Below are 21,018 nucleotides of genomic sequence, written 5' to 3'. Positions count from 1 at the left end.
GGAACATGCCCTTATCTTAAGCACTTAAATGGACATGAAACCCATTTCTCTTGTAAGGTGTATCCAGTCCACGGGTTCATCCATTACTTGTGGGATATTCTCCTTCCCAACAGGAAGTTGCAAGAGGACACCCATAGCAGAGCTGTCTATATAGCTCCTCCCCTAACCCCCACCTCCACTCATTCTCTTGCAACTCTCGACAAGATAGGAAGTATCAAGAGATATGTGGTGACTTAGTGTAGTTTTACCTTCAATCAATAGTTTGTTATTTTTAAACGGTACCGGCGTTGTACTGTTTTACTCTCAGGCAGAAATTAGAAGAATAATTCTGCCTGGAGGTTTGATGATCTTAGCGGTTTGTAACTAAGGTCCATTGCTGTTCTCACACATAACTAAAGAGTATGGGAAAACTTCAGTTGGGGGAACGGTCTGCAGATTACCTGCTTTGAGGTATGTTGAGTATTTTTATTTCTTTCATGTAATTAGCAAGAGTCCATGAGCTAGTGACGTATGGGATATACATTCCTACCAGGAGGGGCAAAGTTTCCCAAACCTTAAAATGCCTATAAATACACCCCTCACCACACCCACAAATCAGTTTTACAAACTTTGCCTCCTATGGAGGTGGTGAAGTAAGTTTGTGCTAGATTCTACGTTGATATGCGCTCTGCAGCAGGTTGGAGCCCGGTTTTCCTCTCAGCGTGCAGTGAATGTCAGAGGGATGTGAGGAGAGTATTGCCTATTTGAATGCAATGATCTCCTTCTACGGGGTCTATTTCATAGGTTCTCTGTTATCGGTCGTAGAGATTCATCTCTTACCTCCCTTTTCAGATCGACGATATACTCTTTTATATATATATACCATTACCTCTGCTGATTTTCGTTTCAGTACTGGTTTGGCTTTCTACAAACATGTAGATGAGTGTCCTGGGGTAAGTAAGTCTTATTTTCTGTGACACTCTAAGCTATGGTTGGGCACTTTTTTATAAAGTTCTAAATATATGTATTCAAACATTTATTTGCCTTGACTCAGGATGTTCAACATTCCTTATTTTCAGACAGTCAGTTTCATATTTGGGATAATGCATTTGAATCAATCATTTTTTCTTACCTTAAAAAATTTGACTTTTTCCCTGTGGGCTGTTAGGCTCGCGGGGGCTGAAAATGCTTCATTTTATTGCGTCATTCTTGGCGCGGACTTTTTTGGCGCAAAATTTTTTTCTGTTTCCGCCGTCATACGTGTCGCCGGAAGTTGCGTCATTTTTGACGTTCTTTTACGTCAAAAGTGTCGGCGTTCCGGATGTGGCGTCATTTTTGGCGCCAAAAGCATTTAGGCGCCAAATAATGTGGGCGTCTTATTTGGCGCTAAAAAAAAAAAAAAAAAAAATATGGGCGTCACTTTTGTCTCCACATTATTTAAGTCTCATTATTTATTGCTTCTGGTTGCTAGAAGCTTGTTCACTGGCATTGTTTTCCCATTCCTGAAAATGACATTTAAGGAATTTGATCAATTTTGCTTTATATGTTGTTTTTTTCTATTACATATCGCAATATGTTCCACGTTGCAACTGAGTCAGAAGATACTACAGGAAAATCGCTGCCCGGTGCTGGAGCTACCAAAGCTAAGTGTATCACTTTTGGTATCTGTTCCTTCAGCTGTTGTTTGTATTAAATGTTATGACAAACTTGTTAATGCAGATAAAATTTCCTTTAGTACTGTTACATTACCTGTTGCTGTTCCGTCAACATCTAATACTCAGAGTGTTCCTGATAACATAAGAGATTTTGTTTCTAAATCCATTAAGAAGGCTATGTCTGTTATTTCTCCTTCTAGTATACATAAAAGTCTTTTAAAACTTCTCTTTTTTCAGATGAATTTTTAAATGAACATCATCATTCTGATACTGATAATGGTTCTTCTGGTTCAGAGGTTTCTGTCTCAGAGGTTGATGCTGATAAATCTTTGTATTTGTTCAAGATGGAATTTATTCGTTCTTTATTTAAAGAAGTATTAATTGCATTAGAAATAGAGGATTCTGGTCCTCTTGATACTAAAACTAAACGTTTAAATAAGGTTTTTAAATCTCCTGTAGTTATTCCAGAAGTGTTTCCTGTCCCTGATGCTATTTCTGAAGTAATTTCCAGGGAATGGAATAATTTGGGTAATTCATTTACTCCTTTTAAAACGTTTTAAGCAATTATATCCTGTGCCATCTGACAGATTAGAGTTTGGGACAAAATCCCTAAGGTTAATGGGGCTGTCTCTACTCCTGCTATATTTTTAGCGGATGTTGCTGCAGCTTCAACTTTTTGGTTAGAAGCTTTAGCGCAACAAGTAACAGATCATAATTCTCATAGCATTATTATTCTATAACATGCTAATTATTTTATTTGTGATGCCATCTTTGATATCATTAGAATTGATGTCAGGTATATGTTTCTAACTATTTTAGCTAGAAGAGCTTTATGGCTTAAAACTTGGAATGCTGATATGTCTTCTAAGTCAACTTTGCTATCCCTTTCTTTCCAGGGTAATAAATTATTCGGTTCTAAGTTGGATTCTTTTATCTCAACTGTTACTGGAAGGAAGGGAACTTTTTTACCACAGGATAAAAAAATCTGAGGTAAATTTAGGTCTAATAATTGTTTTCGTTCCTTTTCATCACAACAAGGAACAAAAGCCTGATCCTTCATCCTCAGGAGCGGTATCAGTTTGGAAACCTTCTTCACTTTGGAATATATCCAAGCCTTATAGAAACCCAAAGCCAGCTCCTAAGTCCATGAAGGTGCGGCACTCATTCCAGCTCAGCTGGTATGGGGCAGTTTACGTTCTTTTCAAAGAAATTTGGATCAATTCCGTTCAAAATCTCTGGTTTCAGAACATTGTTTCAGAAAGGTACAGAATTGGCTTCAAGTTAAGGCCTCCTGCAAAGAGATTTTTTTCTTTCCCGTGTCCCAGTAAACCCAGCAAAGGCTCAAGCATTTCTGAAATGTGTTTCAGATCTAGAGTTGGCTGGAGTAATTATGCCAGTTCCAGTTCTGGAACAGGGGCTGGGGTTTTATTCTATCTCTTCATTGTACCAAAGAAGGTCAATTCCTTCAGACCAGTTCCGGATCTATCAATATTGAATCGTTATGTAAGGATACCAACATTCAAGATGGTAGCTGTAAGGACTATCCTGCCTTTTGTTCAGCAAGGGCATTATATGTCTACAATAGATTTACAGGATGCATATCTGCATATTCCGATTCATCCAGATCACTTTTAGTTTCTGAGATTCTCTTTTTTTAGACAAGCATTACCAGTTTTGTGGCTCTACCGTTTGGCTTAGCATCAGCTCCAAGAATTTTTACAAAGGTTCTCGGTGCCCTTCTGTCTGTATTCAGAGAACAGGGTATTGGTATTTCCTTATTTGGACGATATCTTGGTACTTGCTCAGTCTTCACATTTAACAGAATCTCATACGAATCGACTTGTGTTGTTTCTTCAAGATCATGGTTGGAGGATCAATTTACCAAAAAGTTCATTGATTCCTCAGACAAGGGTAACCTTTTTAGGTTTCCAGGTAGATTCAGTGTCTATGACTCTGTCTTTGTCAGACAAGAGAAGTCTAACATTGATATCAGCTTGTCAAAACCTTCAGTCACAATCATTCCCTTTGGTAGCCTTATGCATGGAAATTTTAGGTCTTATGACTGCCGCATCGGACGCGATCTCCTTTGCTCATTTTCACATGCGACCTCTTCAGCTCTGTATGCTGAACCAATGGTGCAGGGATTACACAAAGATATCTCAATTAATATCTTTAAAACCGATTGTACGACACTCTCTGACGTGGTGGACAGATCACCATCGTTTAGTTCAGGGGGCTTCCTTTGTTCTTCCGACCTGGACTGTAATTTCAACAGATGCAAGTCTTACAGGTTGGGGAGCTGTGTGGGGGTCTCTGACGGCACAAGGGGTTTGGGAATCTCAGGAGGTGAGATTACCGATCAATATTTTGTAACTCCGTGCAATTTTCAGAGCTCTTCAGTCTTGGCCTCTTCTGAAGAGAGAGTCGTTCATTTGTTTTCAGACAGACAATGTCACAACTGTGTCATACATCAATCATCAAGGAGGGACTCACAGTCCTCTGGCTATGAAAGAAGTATCTCAAATTCTGGTTTGGGCGGAATCCAGCTCCTGTCTAATCTCTGCGGTTCATTTCCCAGGTATAGACAATTAGGAAGCGGATTATCTCAGTCGTCAAACGTTGTATCCGGGCGAATGGTCTCTTCACCCAGAGGTATTTCTTCAAGATTGTTCAAATGTGGGAACTTCCAGAAATAGATCTGATGGTTTCTCATCTAAACAAGAAACTTCCCAGGTATCTGTTCAGACCCTGGGATCCTCAGGCGGAGGCAGTGAATGCATTATCACTTCCTTGGAAGTATCATCCTGACTATATCTCTCCGCCTCTAGTTCTTCTTCCAAGAGTAATCTCCAAGATTCTGAAGGAATGCTCGTTTGTTCTGCTGGTAGCTCCAGCATGGACGGATTCTTTTTCGGATGGCCTCTTGCCAACCATGGGCTCTTCCGTTAAGACCAGACCTTCTGTCGCAAGGTCCTTTTTTCCATCAGGATCTCAAATCTTTAAATTTAAGGGTATGGAGATTGAACGCTTGATTCTTGGTCAAAGAGGTTTCTCTGACTCTGTGATTAATACTATGTTACAGGCTCGTAAATCTGTATCTAGAGAGATATATTATAGAGTCTGGAAGACTTATATTTCTTAGTGTCTTCTCATCCTTTTTCCTGGCATTCTTTTAGAATTCCGAGAATTTTTTTATAGTTTCTTCAGGATGGTTTAGATAAAGGTTTGTCCGCAAGTTCCTTGACAGGACAAATCTCTGCCCTTTCTGTTCTTTTTCACAGAAAGATTGCTAATCTTCCTGATATTCATTGTTTTGTACAAGACTTGGTTATATAAAACCTGTCATTCAGTCAATTTCTCCTCCTTGGAGTTTGAATTTGGTTCTGGGGGCTCTTCTAGCTCCTCCTTTTGAACCCATGCATTCATTTGGACATTGAACTTCTTTCTTGGAAGTTTTGTTTCTTTTGGCCATCTCTTCTGCCAGAAGAGTCTCTGAATTATCTGCTCTTTCTTGTGAGTCTCCTTTTCTGATTTTTCATCAGGATAAGGCGGTGTTGCGAACTTCTTTTGAATTTTTTCCTAAGGTTGTGTATTCTAACAACATTAGTAGAGATATTGTGGTTCCTTCATTATGTCCTAATCCTAAGAATTCTCAGGAGAAATCATTGCATTCTTTGGATGTTGTTAGAGCTTTGTAATATTATGTTGAAGCTACTAAGTCTTTCCGAAAGACTTCTAGTCTGTTTTTCATCTTTTCTGGTTCTAGAAAAAGCCAGAAAGCTTCTGCCATTTCTTTGGCATCTTGGTTGAAATCTTTAATTCATCATGCCTATGTCGAGTCGGGTAAAACTCCGCCTCAAAGGATTACAGCTCATTCTACTAGGTCAGTTTCTACTTCCTGGGCGTTTAGGAATGAAGCTTCGGTTGATCAGATTTGCAAAGCAGCAACTTGGTCCTCTTTGCATACTTTTACTAAATTCTACCATTTTGATGTGTTTTCTTCTTCTGAAGCAGTTTTTGGTAGAAAAGTTCTTCAGGCAGTGGTTTCAGTTTGAATCTTCTGCTTATGTTTTCATTAAACTTTATTTTGGGTGTGGATTTTTTTCAGCAGGAATTGGCTGTCTTTATTTTATCCCTCCCTCTCTAGTGACTCTTGCGTGGAAAGATCCACATCTTGGGTAGTCATTATCTCATACGTCACTAGCTCATGGACTCTTGCTAATTACATGAAAGAAAACATAATTTATGTAAGAACTTACCTGATAAATTCATTTCTTTCATATTAGCAAGAGTCCATGAGGCCCACCCTTTTTGTGGTGGTTATGATTTTTTTGTATAAAGCACAATTATTCCAATTCCTTATTTTATATGCTTTCGCACTTTATTCTTATCAGCCCACTAACTGATTTGTGGGTGTGGTGAGGGGTGTATTTATAGGCATTTTAAGGTTTGGGAAACTTTGCCCCTCCTGGTAGGAATGTATATCCCATACGTCACTAGCTCATGGACTCTTGCTAATATGAAAGAAATGAATTTATCAGGTAAGTTCTTACATAAATTATGTTTTCTAGAGAGATGAATAAGTTCTAGAAAATGCTGACAGAGCCTTGTGTATTTGAGGTAAGCCTGATGCAGTGATTTAACAACGACTGGGATCATGCTTACAAAACAGGGTAATACTCATGTTACTACTCATATTACTTAGTGACAAAACGTTTACATGATTTCATAAATAGGACGTTTTTTCTCTGAGGGAGATAAGTCTTTATTTGGTGCCTAGTTTCCACATGGCTAGTCAGATACTCCTAGGAGTATTTTCTTAAGGCCCTTCTGACATCCAGTACATGGTGGGAGGGGCCTATTTTAGCGCTCTAGATGCGCAGTTTTAATTCAGACTGAGACATCTAGCTTCCATAGAGGAGTCCTCTGGCATCTGAGGACCATTTCAAAGGGTTTATTTCTGCACAAAATCATATTTGAGGGCAGGTAGGAGCCTCAGCAGAGCTGTGGCAAGGTGCTCAACTGTCTTTTAACGTTTTTTAAATCCGGTTTGGGGCCTAAGGGGTTAATCATCTATTTGCAAGTGGGTGCAATGTTGCTTTAGTCCCTTACACACACTGTAAAAATTTCAAAGACAATACTGTATTTTTACACTGTTTTGCAGTATAAGTGCTATTTTTTTTCTCTTAAAGACACATTAACGTTTTTTTTTTAATTGCCGTTTCACCTTTATTGAAGTGTTTTCCAAGCTTGCTTGTCTCATTACTAGTCTGTTAAACATGTGTGACATAGAGGAAACTCCTTGTTCAATATGTTTGGAAGCCATTGTGGAACCCCCTCTTAGAATGTGTACCAAATGTACGGAAATTTCTATAAACTATAAAAACCATATTATGGCGCTTAAAGCTTTATCTCCAGGGGATTCTCTGACTGAAAAAAGGGAGATTATGCCATTTAGCTCTCCCCATGTGTCAGTACCTATAACTCCCGCTCAAGTGACGCCAAGTACATCTAGCGGGTCTAATGCTTTTACCTTACAGGACATGGCGGCAGTTATGAATGCTACCCTCTAAGAGGTATTGTCCAAACTGCCAGGGTTACAAGGAAAGCGAGACAGCTCTGGGGCTAGAACTAATACAGAGCTTTCTGACTCTTTAATGCCTGTGTCCGATATACCCTCACAATACTCAGAAGCCGAGGCAGGTGAGCTTCTATCTGTGGGTGACATTTCAGACTCAGGGAAGGCGTTGCTTCAGTCTGATTCTGAAATTACAGCGTTTAATTTTAAGCTTGAACACCTCCGCTTATTGCTTAGGGAGATTATAGCGACTCTGGATGGCTGTGACCCCATTGTGGTTCCAGAGAAATTGTGTAAAATGGACAAATACTTTGCAGTGCCTGTTTACATTGATGTTTTTCCAGTCCCTAAGAGGTTTTCGGAAATTATTACTAAGGAATGGGATAGACCAGGTGTGCCGTTCTCTCCCCCTCCTGCTTTCAAAAAGATGTTTCCCATAGATGCCGCCATACGGGACTCGTGGCAGACGGTCCCTAAGGTGGAGGGAGCAGTCTCTACCCTAGCTAAGAGTACAACTATCCCCGTCGAGGACAGTTGTGCTTTCCTAGATCCTATGGATAAAAAATTGGAGGATCTCCTTAAGAAAAATTTTATACATCAAGGTTTTATTCTCCAGCCTCTTGCATTGCCCCAGTTACTGCTGCAGCGGCTTTTTGGTTCGAGTCTCTTGAGAAGGCTCTACAGGTGGAGACCCCGTTAGACGATATTCTAGACAGGATTAAAGCTCTTAAGTTAGCTAATTCCTTTATTTCTGACGCCATTTTTCATTTAACCAAGCTAACGGCTAAGAATTTCATAAATAGGACGTTTTTTCTCTGAGGGAGATAAGTCTTTATTTGGTGCCTAGTTTCCACATGGCTAGTCAGATACTCCTAGGAGTATTTTCTTAAGGCCCCTCTGACATCCAGTACATGGTGGGAGGAGCCTATTTTAGCGCTCTAGATGCGCAGTTTTAATTCAGACTGAGACATCCAGCTTCCATAGAGGAGTCCTCTGGCATCTGAGGACCATTTCAAAGGGTTTATTTCTGCACAAAATCGTATTTGAGGGCAGGTAGGAGCCTCAGCAGAGCTGTGGCAAGGTGCTCAACTGTCTTTTAACGTTTTTTCAATCCGGTTTGGGGCCTAAGGGTTTAATCATCCATTTGCAAGTGGGTGCAATGTTGCTTTAGTCCCTTACACACACTGTAAAAATGTCAAAGACTTTACTGTATTTTTACACTGTTTTGCAGTTTAAGTGCTAGTTTTTTTCTCTTAAAGGCACAGTAACGTTTTTGTTTAATTGCTGTTTCACCTTTATTAAAGTGTTTTCCAAGCTTGTTTGTCTCATTACTAGTCTGTTAAACATGTCTGACATAGAGGAAACTCCTTGTTCAATATGTTTGGAAGCCATTGTGGAACCCCCTCTTAGAATGTGTACCAAATGTACGGAAATTTCTATAAACTATAAAGACCATATTATGGCGCTTAAAGCTTTATCTCCAGGGGATTCTCTGACTGAGAAAAGGGAGATTATGCCATCTAGCTCTCCCCATGTGTCAGAACCTATAACTCCCGCTCAAGTGACGCCAAGTACATCTAGTCTAATTCTTTTACCTTACAGGACATGGCAGCAGTTATGAATGCTACCCTCTCAGAGGTATTGTGCAAACTGCCAGGGTTACAATGAAAGTGAGACAGCTCTGGGGCTAGAACTAATACAGAGCTTTCTGACGCTTTAATGCCTGTGTCCGATATACCCTCACAATACTCAGAAGCCGAGGCAGGTGAGCTTCTATCTGTGGGTGACATTTCAGACTCAGGGAAGGCGTTGCTTCAGTCTGATTCTGAAATGACAGCGTTTAAATTTAAGCTTGAACACCTCCGCTTATTGCTTAGGGAGATTTTAGCGACTCTCGATGACTGTGACCCCATTGTGGTTCCAGAGAAATTGTGTAAAATGGACAAATACTTTGCAGTGCCTGTTTACACTGATGTTTTTCCAGTCCCTAAGAGGTTTCCAGAAATTATTACTAAGGAATGGGATAGACCAGGTGTGCCGTTCTCTCCCCCTCCTGCTTTCAAAAAGATGTTTTCCATAGATGCCGCCATACGGGACTCGTGGCAGACGGTCCCTAAGGTGGAGGGAGCAGTCTCTACCCTAGCTAAGTGCACAACTATCCCCGTCGAGGACAGTTGTGCTTTCCTAGATCCTATGGATAAAAAATTGGAGGGTCTCCTTAAGAAATTTTATATTCATCAAGGTTTTATTCTCCAGCCTCTTGCATGCATTGCCCCAGTTACTGCTGCAGCGGCTTTTTGGTTCGAGTTTTTTGAGGAGGTTCTACAGGTGTAGATCCCGTTAGACGATATTCTAGACAGGATTAAAGCTCTTAAGTTAGCTAATTCCTTTATTTCTGATGCCGTTTTTCATTTAACCAAGCTAACGGCTAAGAATTCAGGTTTTGCCATTTTGGCGGGTAGGGCGCTATGGCTTAAGTCCTGGTCAGCAGACGTTACTTCAAAGTCTAAGCTTCTTAACATCCCCTTCAAGGGACAGACCCTATTCGGGCCTGGTCTGAAGGAGATCATTTCTGATATTACTGGAGGAAAAGGTCACGCCCTTCCTCAGGATAGGTCCAATAAGTTAAGGACCAAACAGAATAATTTTCGTTCCTTTCGAAACTTCAAGAGTGGCGCAGCTTCAGTTTCCTCTAATGCAAAACAAGAGGGAAATTTCGCCCAGTCCAAACCAGTCTGGAGACCTAACCAGGCTTGGAACAAGGGGAAGCAGGCCAAGAAACCCGTGGCGGCCTCTGAGACAGCATGAAGGAGTAGCCCCCGATCCGGGACCGGATCTAGTCGGGGGCAGACTTTCTCTCTTCGCCCAGGCTTGGGCAAGAGACGTCCAGGATCCCTGGGCACTAGAGATTGTTTTTCAGGGATATCTTCTGGAATTCAGAGGTTCATCTCCAATGGGGAGATTTCATCTCTCACAACTATCTGTAAACCAGATAAAGAGAGATGCATTCTTATGTTGTGTTCAAGACTTACTGGTTATGGGAGTGATCCACCCAGTTCCAAGAGAGGAACAGGGGCTGGGTTTCTATTCAAACCTGTTTATAGTTCCCAAAAAAGAGAGAACTTTCAGACCTATCTTGGATCTCAAGATCCTAAACAAATTTCTCAGGGTCCCATCCTTCAAGATGGAGACAATCGGAACCATCCTTCCTATGATCCAGGAGGGTCAATATAGGACTACCGTGGACTTAAAGGATGCTTATCTCCACATTCCGATTCACAGAGATTATCATCAGTTCCTCAGGCTCGCCTTCCTAGACAGGCATTACCAGTTTGTGGCTCTTCCCTTCGGGTTAGAAACGGCTCCAAGAATCTTTACGAAGGTTTTAGGGTCCCTTCTGGCGGTTCTAAGGCCGCGGGGCATAGCGGTAGCCCTTTACCTAGACGACATTCTGATTCAGGCGTCGACTTTTCAAATCGCCAAGTCCCATATGGACATTGTTCTGGCCTTTCTGAGGTCTCACGGGTGGAAAGTGAACATAGAAAAGAGTTCTCTCTCTCCTCTCACAAGAGTTTCCTTCCTAGGAACTCTGATAGATTCAGTAGAAATGAAAAATTTTCTGACAGAAGTCAGGATATCAAAGCTTTTAACTTCCTGCCGTGCTCTTCATTCCACTTCTCGGCCGTCAGTGGCTCAGTGTATGGAAATGATCGGCCTAATGGTAGCGGCAATGGACATAGTTCCGTTTGCCCGCCTGCATTTCAGACCTCTGCAACTTTGCATGCTCAACCAGTGGAATGGGGACTACACAGATTTGTCTCCTCTGTTAAATCTGGATCAAGAGACCAGGGATTTTCTTCTCTGGTGGTTATCTCGGGTCCATTTGTCCAAGGAAATGAGTTTCCGCAGGCCAGAGTGGACTATAGTGACGACAGATGCCAGCCTTCTGGGCTGGGGCGCAGTCTGGAACTCCCTGAAGGCTCAGGGTTCGTGGACTCAGGAGGAAGCCCTCCTTCCGATAAACATTCTGGAACTAAGAGCGATATTCAATGCTCTTCAGGCTTGGCCTCAACTAGCTGCGGCCAAGTTAATCAGATTTCAGTCGGACAATATCACGACTGTAGCCTATATCAACCATCAGGGGGGAACAAGGAGTCCCCTGTCAATGATGGAGGTTTCCAAGATTATTCTATGGGCAGAGGTTCACTCTTGCCATCTCTCAGCTATCCATATCCCAGGAGTAGAGAACTGGGAGGCGGATTTTCTAAGTCAGCAGACTTTTCTTCCGGGGGAGTGGGAGCTCCATCCGGAGTTATTTGCCCAGCTGATTCAACTATAGGGCAAACCAGAACTGGATTTGATGGCGTCTCGTCAGAACGCCAAGCTTCCTTGTTACGGGTCCAGGTCAAGGGATCCCCAGGCAGCGCTGATAGATGCTCTAGCAGTGCCCTGGTCCTTCAGCCTGGCTTATGTGTTTCCACCGTTTCCTCTCCTCCCTCATCTGATTGCCAAGATCAAGCAGGAGAGAGCTTCGGTGATTTTGATAGCTTCTGCGTGGCCACGCAGGACTTGGTATGCGGATCTGGTGGACATGTCATCCTCTCCACCATGGTCTCTGCCGCTGAGGCAGGACCTTCTACTCCAAGGTCCATTCAAACATCCAAATCTAATTTCTCTGCGTCTGACTGCTTGGAGATTGAACGCTTGATTTTATCAAAACGTGGTTTCTCTGAGTCGGTCATTGATACCTTGATTCAGGCTCGAAAGCCTGTCACCAGGAAAATCTATCATAAGATATGGTGTAAATATCTTCATTGGTGTGAATCCAAGGGTTACTCATGGAGTAAGGTCAGGATTCCTAGGATACTATCTTTTCTCCAAGAAGGATTGGAAAAGGGATTATCGGCTTTTAGCGGTAGCTTCCACATGGGCTTTTAAACATGAGGCCTCTGTTGAACAGATTTGTAAGGCGGCGACTTGGTCTTCGCTTCATACTTTTTCTAAATTCTACAAATTTGATACTTTTGCTTCCTCGGAGGCTATTTTTGGGAGAAAGGTCTTACAGGCAGTGGTGCCTTCCGTTTAAGTGCCTGCCTTGTCCCTCCCTTAATCCGTGTCCTAAAGCTTTGGTATTGGTATCCCACAAGTAATGGATGAACCCGTGGACTGGATACACCTTACAAGAGAAAACAAAATTTATGCTTACCTGATAAATTTCTTTCTCTTATGGTGTATCCAGTCCACGGCCCGCCCTGTCACTTTAAGGCAGGTGTTTTTATTTTTTAAACTACAGTCACCACTGCACCCTATAGTTTCTCCTTTTTCTTACTTGTCTTCGGTCGAATGACTGGAGGTGGGGTTTAGGGGAGGAGCTATATAGACAGTTCTGCTATGGGTGTCCTCTTGCAACTTCCTGTTGCGAAGGAGAATATCCCACAAGTAATGGATGAACCCGTGGACTGGATACACCACAAGAGAGAAATTTATCAGGTAAGCATAAATTTAGTTTTTTTTCTTTCGTGATTTAAAAAGAACATACAATTCTAAACAACTTTCTAATTTATTTATTTTATCTTATTTGCTTCATTCTATTGATATCCTTTACTGAAAAGCATATCTAGACAGGCTCAGTAGCTGCTGATTGGTGGTTGCACATAGATGCCTAATGTGATTGTCTCACCTATGTGCATTGTTATTTCTTCAACAAAAGATATATAAAGAATGAAGCAAATTAGATAATAGAAGTAAATTGGAATGTTGTTTAAATTTGTATTCTTTATCAGAATCATGAAAGAACAATGTTGGATTTAGTGTCCCTTTAATGGCAGCTTTTTGCATCAATGTATGTTACAATGTTTACACAGTTAAAGCGGTACGTGTAAAGGTTGTGAACTATTTAGTACCTATATAAGGAGATTACAAGGGATAGTTCCTGGGTTGTGTTTAGTGTCATTTTACCTGGACTGCAGCACACCTCCACTGTATCATACCAGCTTGCTGAGGCCTTTTTCTCTTACAGAATGCTGATCCAGTAGAGAGCCCATTCAGTGCAAGTAAATATACTTGTGGTTATACCAGCAACCCAATCAGGCGGGGGTGGGGGGCTAAGGGACGGGGTCCCTGCAATGCCTGAGGGCAATTATGGCAGCGATTTACACGTAAGGGTACCACATGACCTGCCATAACATAGGTATTCCTTTACCCCTGCTTCACATGGAATATTGGAGAATTTATTCGGAAACCTTCTCTGAACAAAGCTGTTAGAGGGGTACTGGGTCTCAAGTCAGGTCTGAGCTTCTAATAAATGATTCAATAGAAAATATTAAAATCTTGTTTGCAGAGCACTTCTCTCGTTGGAGGCCAAGAACAAACTGAGTGAGGAGAGGAGGTGGGAGGGATTAAAGCTCTTGTGAGGGTTCTTGATCTCCTCCTAGTGGCAGGAAATATATCCCACATGTTATGGACGCCTATGGACTCTCATCATCTTACAAAAGAAAGGAGTGCTACGGAATTTTGCAGCACTATAAAATAAATTGTAATAATAATGCATGCATTAGTGTGTCTCTTAAGTATGGTATTATTGTTATATTATGATTGATAAAATATTGCAGTGTCTTGACAAAGATTTACATTTTCTCATAGCATATTAACCGAAGCCCTCTCTAGCATGGGATATACTTCTTATCAAGCCTTGTGTATTCGAGCTTGGATACGATGTGTATTGCAAATCTTTATTGATCAGCCTGTTGGTGCAGCAATACGAAGTGACTCTGAAATAAGTAAGTTGTGTAAATACGAGTTTAACATCTTAACTGCTTTTTTTCAGTAGTCTTAAATTGAATGTTATTTTTTATAATATTGATTGCACATATGGATTCCTTGTGTGCATAGTTGCTAAACCGACACTTTTTTAAAATAAAAAAAACAACAGTATTATTGATATATTTTGATCACCGATTTCCGTCCGTTTTCTAGCACAGCTCCTCCCATCCACAACTTCCTTATTTTCCTCCCTGTTACGTAGGGAGCGGTCCCACCCGCTGTTTACTAATTCTAAAAGTGCGTTCACATCTACTGCGCATGCGTTCCACGGCATTACATTTTGGCCAAGTAACAATAATATTTGATCGTTTATATAATAATTTAAATAGAACTATTGACAATAATCATATTTACGTTCAATATGCTTCTCTATTATATTTCCATGTTTAAAATAAGTTACTGAAATCATTATATATGTATTTACATCCGAGCTGAGAAGATCGCTACTTACCTGGCTGCAGGACAATTAGTGAATATTTTGCATAGCCCGTAAATTATGCTACAGCGCATGCGCGAAGCGTGAACACACGTCTGAGTTGAATAGAAGAGTAGCGGTCTAACGCAGGTGCAATAGGAACGCGTGACATATGGAAAAGGGGTTTGGTCCCCCGGGGGGATTCAATGATTGAGAGAACAGATTTAGCTTGATCTGTCACTCAAAAATCTAAGATGGCAGGCGGAGGATTAGTACTTTGAGCGCACGTCTAGTAAGTTAAAAAAATATATTTTTTAAAAATGATGAATTAAAGTACCGATTTTTTTAAATGACAGTTACTGCGGTGTTAATGGGACAATGTGACTTTACATTCACTTTAAATTTGCTACATGTTTTGTCATTAATTCTGGTCTTTTTTTCTGGTTTTACAGATTGATATGTAAAAGTAGCAATACTGTTTAGTTACAAATGTAGCTTAAAAAGCACTTTCTATATTTTATGATTCCCTTACATAATCCTAGTTTTTGGAAATGGAAGCAAAAATAGTTATACCCTTGTATATTTACAGCATAACAGACATCAATTTGTATTTTTTGTGTACTGTTTACAGCAATGCTGCTGACAGAACAGCTGGGAGAATTATCTAGACTAGTTTTCAAACTACCTGAAGTGGAAAATATTTTATGCAAAGGAAAAATTGACCCTAAATCTAACAAACAAGATCCAAAGAGTGCAATTTTACAATTCATCAAGGTAAGCCAGAAAGATGTATAGCATTCTAAACCATGTGACTGAGATTGCTAATGCCTAGATCTCCACTCAAGCTAGAGCATCTTAAAGGGATGTTAGTCAGTTTAATTGTTGTATTAGAAAAAATAGTTGTTTATACTTAATAGAAAGCATTGCAATATTGGGCAGTGTCTTTTACAGTGCAGTGTATTTTACAGTGCCCTACAAGAAGGAGGAGGCCTTTGCAGGAAAGTTAATCTTAGCATGATGTAATAAAACTTTAAGGCTAGTGAATAGACTAGATAATATGGAGTCAGATTTGCTCATGCCAAGAACTGACAGTAACAATTATTTACTCTTATCACACTGGGGGCAGGGCAGGGTGGATTTGATTAAAATCACTAGTCTGTAAGACTGGTTTAAATTAATTTAAATCATGGTTTTCATTTTTAGAATAATACGTTTTCAGATGATTTTTCCAGTTGTTTCAGACCATTACTGATTTGGTTATATATCATTAGATATGCATAGATTATTAGAATAAATTAAATTATTGGGAGGTGAACTATCACCAGTTTAATCAGTAAATCATTCACTCTTGATACATTTTTCAGCTGTACTTTATTGGAAGGAGAAAGATAATCATTACCTTAATAAAAAAAAATGTAAATAGTTTTATTTAATTAAAATTTTATATTTAATTGTAATGCTTGACCCTTCCTCCTCACACATTGTGCTCCCAATGCACCTCAGTTTAACACAGCAAAAGAACCATTATAACCGTGGGAGAAAAAAAATAGGTGGGGGAGTCATAATGTCAGATATTAGGGCACTACAATCTCTTTTCTACACACAAATACAAATCTCTGCAGATTTTCAATTTAACTTCAAAAATATTAATGTCTGTTAAATGTGTTGAAAAACATAAACAATGCTGATATATGTTTCCATCTAAATGGGGAGGAGAATAAATCAGAGCAATGGATTACAATTTTTAGAGGAAAAATGGGAAGCTTTTGGGGAAAATAATAATGAGTATAGAGGAAAAGCACAATTATTTTGGAAAGCTTTCAAAGCCACGATGAAAGCAGAGATGATATCTTACTTAAAATATAGAGAGAAAAAAAGAAACGAGAAGACGAGATTAGGATTAATAACCAGGTTGAAATAACATATTTACAGTATAGGAAGGAACCATCAACCCATAATAAAAATATATATTTTAACGCTAAAAAAAGAGAGATCTAATCCTATTCAATAAATCACAGGAAGAGCTTAAAAAAAGATCTGCAAAATATAGATGGGGCAATAGATCAGGTAGAATGTTGGCTAATATACTCAAAGAAGGAAAATCGCAAAATTATATCTATGCAATAAAAGATCAAAATCATACTTACCAAGATATAGACAACATTATTAAATGCTTTAAGAATTACTACCAAAAGATATATGAATCACAGGGAATCAATACAAAAAATCACCAGGCACTTTGAAATTAAATGAAGTTACCACAAATTACTGATGAACAGGCTAGAATACTTAATAATAGAATTGAAATCGAAGACATACAGAAAGTTATACCAAAATTACCCTTATCCAAAGCATCTGGCCCAGACTGACTACCCGCAGAATACTATAAGGCAATGATTTCGAAAATTATAGACCCTTTATGTCATGTATTTCAAGCAATCTATGAGGGGAAAGAGGTAATATCGCCCACATATAAGATTGTGAACATGGTAATTATACCGAAACCTGGGAAGGACCAATTAGAACCACAGTCCTATAGACCAATATCATTAACAAACGTTGATTATAAAATATTAATGAAAATATTAGCAAATAGATTGAATAAGATACTCCCACATATTATTTCAGAAGAACAGGTGAGATTTATGACTGGAAGATCATCGGTAAAACATATTAGAAATATTTTACATGTTATTCATAAATTTGGGGAGAGGGATGTATAGGATACCCTATCGGAGGCCTTTCTGCTATCGCTTGATGCTAAAAAGGCCTTCGTTAGGATTGAATGGAATAATTTATTTTATACTCTGGAGAGAGTAAATATTAAGGGGAAATTCCTTGAATATGTCAAAGCAGTTTATACTCCAACCAATTTAATTAAATAAAGGCACACGGCAGGGATTCCCCCTCTCCCCGCTTCTTTTCAATTTAGCATTAGAGACACTTATATACCTTATTAAAAAAAAAATACATCAGGTATTTTATTAGGAGATACATTTTTAAAGATGGCGCTATTTGCAGATGATCTGTTACTATTTATATCTGACCCAGAAATATATATCGAAAAAATTATAGAGAATATTCTCTTATTTGGATATATTTCAGGATATAAGGTTAATATGAAGAAATCACAGATATTATGGTTGTATAAAAAATCAAAGGAAAAAAAATATATCTTTGAAGAAGTGGAGGACTGTATGACATATTTGGGAATAAAAATATCTAACAATCCTCATATAATATATGATATGAACTTTCTACCTTTAATTAAAAAGATAGTTAAAGATCTTAGAATATGGCAACATCTAAATTTAAACCTGACAGGTAGAGTCCATGTAATAAAAATGTCCATTCTTCCTAGAATGTTATACCCTATACATATGCTGCCCCTAAGAATACATTATAAAGATCTCAAAATATTGAATACAGCGATTAGAAATTTAATTTGGAAAGGAAATAAATCTAGGATTAGTATTTCTCTTGTTAAGTGTATCCAGTCCACGGATCATCCATTACTTATGGGATATTCTCCTTCCCAACAGGAAGTTGCAAGAGGATCACCAGTCATTCTCTTGCAAGCCTCAACCAAGATGGAGGTCGTAAGAGGAGTGTGGTGTTTTATACTTAGTTTATTCTTCAATCAAAAGTTTGTTATTTTTAAATGGTGCCGGAGTGTACTGTTTATCTCAGGCAGTATTTAGAAGAAGAATCTGCCTGCGTTTTCTATGATCTTAGCAGAAGTAACTAAGATCCATGGCTGTTCTCACATATTCTGAGGAGTGAGGTAACTTCAGAGAGGGAATGGCGTGCAGGTTTTCCTGCAATAAGGTATGTTCAGTTAATATTTTTCTAGGGATGGAATTTGCTAGAAAATGCTGCTGATACCGAACTAATGTAAGTAAAGCCTTAAATGCAGTTATAGCTACTGGTATCAGGCTTATTAATAGAGATGCATACTCTTATTAAAATGTAATATAAAACATTTGCTGGCATGTTTAATCGTTTTTATATGTATTTGGTGATAAAACTTATTGGGGCCTAGTTTTTTTCCACATGGCTGGCTTGAATTTTGCCTAGAAACAGTTTCCTTAGGCTTTCGACTGTTGTAATATGAGTGGGAGGGGCCTATTTTGCCGTTTTTTTTGCACAGCAAAAATTACAGACACAGACATCCAGCTTCTTCCTGCATGATCCAGGACATCTCTGGAGGGCTCAAAAGGCTTCAAAGTCGTTTTTGAGGGAGGTAAAAAGCCACAGTAGAGCTGTGGCATTTGTTGTGAAAAAAAAAAACGTTTTTGTCTTTTTATTATTCCGTTTTGGGTATTAAGGGGTTAATCATCCATTTGCAAGTGGGTGCAATGCTCTGCTAACTTGTTACATACACTGTAAACATTTCGTTAGTGTAACTGCCTTTTTTCACTGTTATTTCAAATTTTGACACTTTGTGTTTTGTGTGCAGTAACGTTTTTTATATTGCTTGTAAACTTGTTTAAAGTGTTTTCCAAGCTTGCTAGTCTCATTGCTAGTCTGTTTAAACATGTCTGACACAGAGGAACCTACTTGTTCATTATGTTTGAAAGCCATGGTGGAGCCCCATAGGAGAATGTGTACTAAATGTATTGATTTCACCTTAAACAGTAAAGATCAGTCTTTAACTATAAAAGAAATATCACCAGAAGATTCTGACGAGGGGGAAGTTATGCCGACTAACTCTCCCCACGTGTCAGACCCTTCGCCTCCCGCTCAGGGGATGCACGCTAATATGGCGCCAATTACATCAGGGACTCCCATAGCGATTACCTTGCAGGACATGGCTGCAATCATGAATAATATACCCTGTCAGAGGTATTATCCAGGTTGCCTGAATTAAGAGGCAAGCGCGATTGCTCTGGGGTTAGGAGAAATACAGAGCGCGCAGATGCTGTAAGGGCCATGTCTGATACTGCGTCACAATATGCAGATCATGAGGACGGAGAGCTTCAGTCTGTGGGTGACATCTCTGATTCGGGGAAACCTGATTCAGAGATTTCTAATTTTAAATTTAACCTGGAGAACCTCTGTGTGTTGCTTGGGGAGGTATTAGCTGCTCTGAATGACTAACACAGTTGCAGTACCAGAGAAATTGTGTAGGCTGTATAAATACTATGCGGTACCGGTGTGTACTGATGTTTTTCCTATACCTAAAAGGCTTACAGAAATTATTAGCAAGGAGTGGGATAGACCGGGTGTGCCTTTTTCCCCACCTCCTATATTTAGAAAAATGTTTCCAATAGACGCCACTACACAGACTTATGGCAGACGGTCCCTAAGGTGGAGGGAGCAGTTTCTACTTTAGCAAAGCGTACTACTATCCCGGTTGAGGACAGTTGTGCTTTTTCAGATCCAATGGATAAAAAATTGGAGGGTTGCCTTAAGAAAATGTTTATTCAACAAGGTTTTATTTTACAGCCCCTTGCATGCATTGCGCCTGTCACGGCCGCAACTTCATTCTGGTTTGAGGCCCTGGAAGAGGCCATCCATACAGCTCCATTGACTGAAATTATTGACAAGCTTAGAACACTTAAGCTAGCTAACTCATTTGTTTCTGATGCCATTGTTCATTTGACTAAACTAACGGCTAAGAATTCCGGATTCGCCATCCAAGTGCGTAGGGCGCTATGGCTTAAATCCTGGTCAGCTGACGTGACTTCAAAGTCTAAATTACTCAACATTCCTTTCAAGGGGCAGACCTTATTCGGGCCTGGTTTGAAGGAAATTATTGCTGACATTACTGGAGGTAAGGGTCACACCCTTCCTCAGGATAGGGCCAAACAGTCTAATTTTCGTGCCTTTCGAAATTTCAAGGCAGGTGCATCATCAACTTCCTCCGCTTCAAAACAAGAGGGAACTTTTGCTCAATCTAAGCAGGCCTGGAAACCTAACCAGTCCTGGAACAAAGGCAAGCAGGCCAGAAAGCCTGCTGCTGCCTCTAAGACAGCATGAAGGAACGGCCCCCTATCCTGCGACGGATCTAGTAGGGGGCAGACTTTCTCTCTTCGCCCAGGTGTGGGCAAGAGATGTTCGGGATCCCTGGGTGTTGGGGATCATATCTCAGGGATATCTTCTGGACTTCAAAGCCTCCCCTCCACAAGGGAGATTTCATCTTTCAAGGCTTTCTGCAGATCAGATAAAGAAAGAGGCATTCCTACGCTGTGTGCAAGACCTCCTAGTTATGGGAGCGATCCATCCAGTTCCGCGGACGGAACAAGGACAGGGTTTTTATTCGAATCTGTTTGTGGTTCCCAAAAAAGAGGGAACCTTCAGACCAATTTTGGATCTAGAGATCTTAAACAAATTCCTCAGAGTTCCATCTTTCAAAATGGAAACTATTCAGACCATCCTACCCATGATCCAAGAAGGTCAGTACATGACCACAGTGGACTTAAAGGATGCCTACCTTCACATACCGATTCACAAAGATCATCATCGGTTTCTAAGGTTTGCCTTTCTAGACAGGCATTACCAATTTGTAGCTCTTCCCTTCGGGTTGGCTACAGCCCCGAGAATCTTTACAAAGGTTCTGGGCTCAC

The 21,018-nt window shown here is 39.9% G+C and overlaps 1 protein-coding gene across 1 annotated transcript in view; it reads left to right on the top strand.

The window, feature by feature from the left end:
• MMS22L (MMS22 like, DNA repair protein) overlaps positions 1-21,018 on the top strand; it is an 881,591-nt gene that overhangs the window by 482,567 nt on the left and 378,006 nt on the right. Inside the window, exons 21-22 of the mRNA XM_053712068.1 lie at positions 13,855-13,991; positions 15,081-15,223. Of these exons, the coding sequence (XP_053568043.1) occupies positions 13,855-13,991; positions 15,081-15,223 (280 nt within the window). The remainder of the gene's footprint in view (positions 1-13,854; positions 13,992-15,080; positions 15,224-21,018) is intronic.

Source organism: Bombina bombina, chromosome 4 (assembly GCF_027579735.1).
Source record: "Bombina bombina isolate aBomBom1 chromosome 4, aBomBom1.pri, whole genome shotgun sequence".
Lineage (NCBI taxonomy): Eukaryota > Metazoa > Chordata > Amphibia > Anura > Bombinatoridae > Bombina > Bombina bombina.
This window is presented reverse-complemented; position numbering and strand designations above follow the sequence as displayed.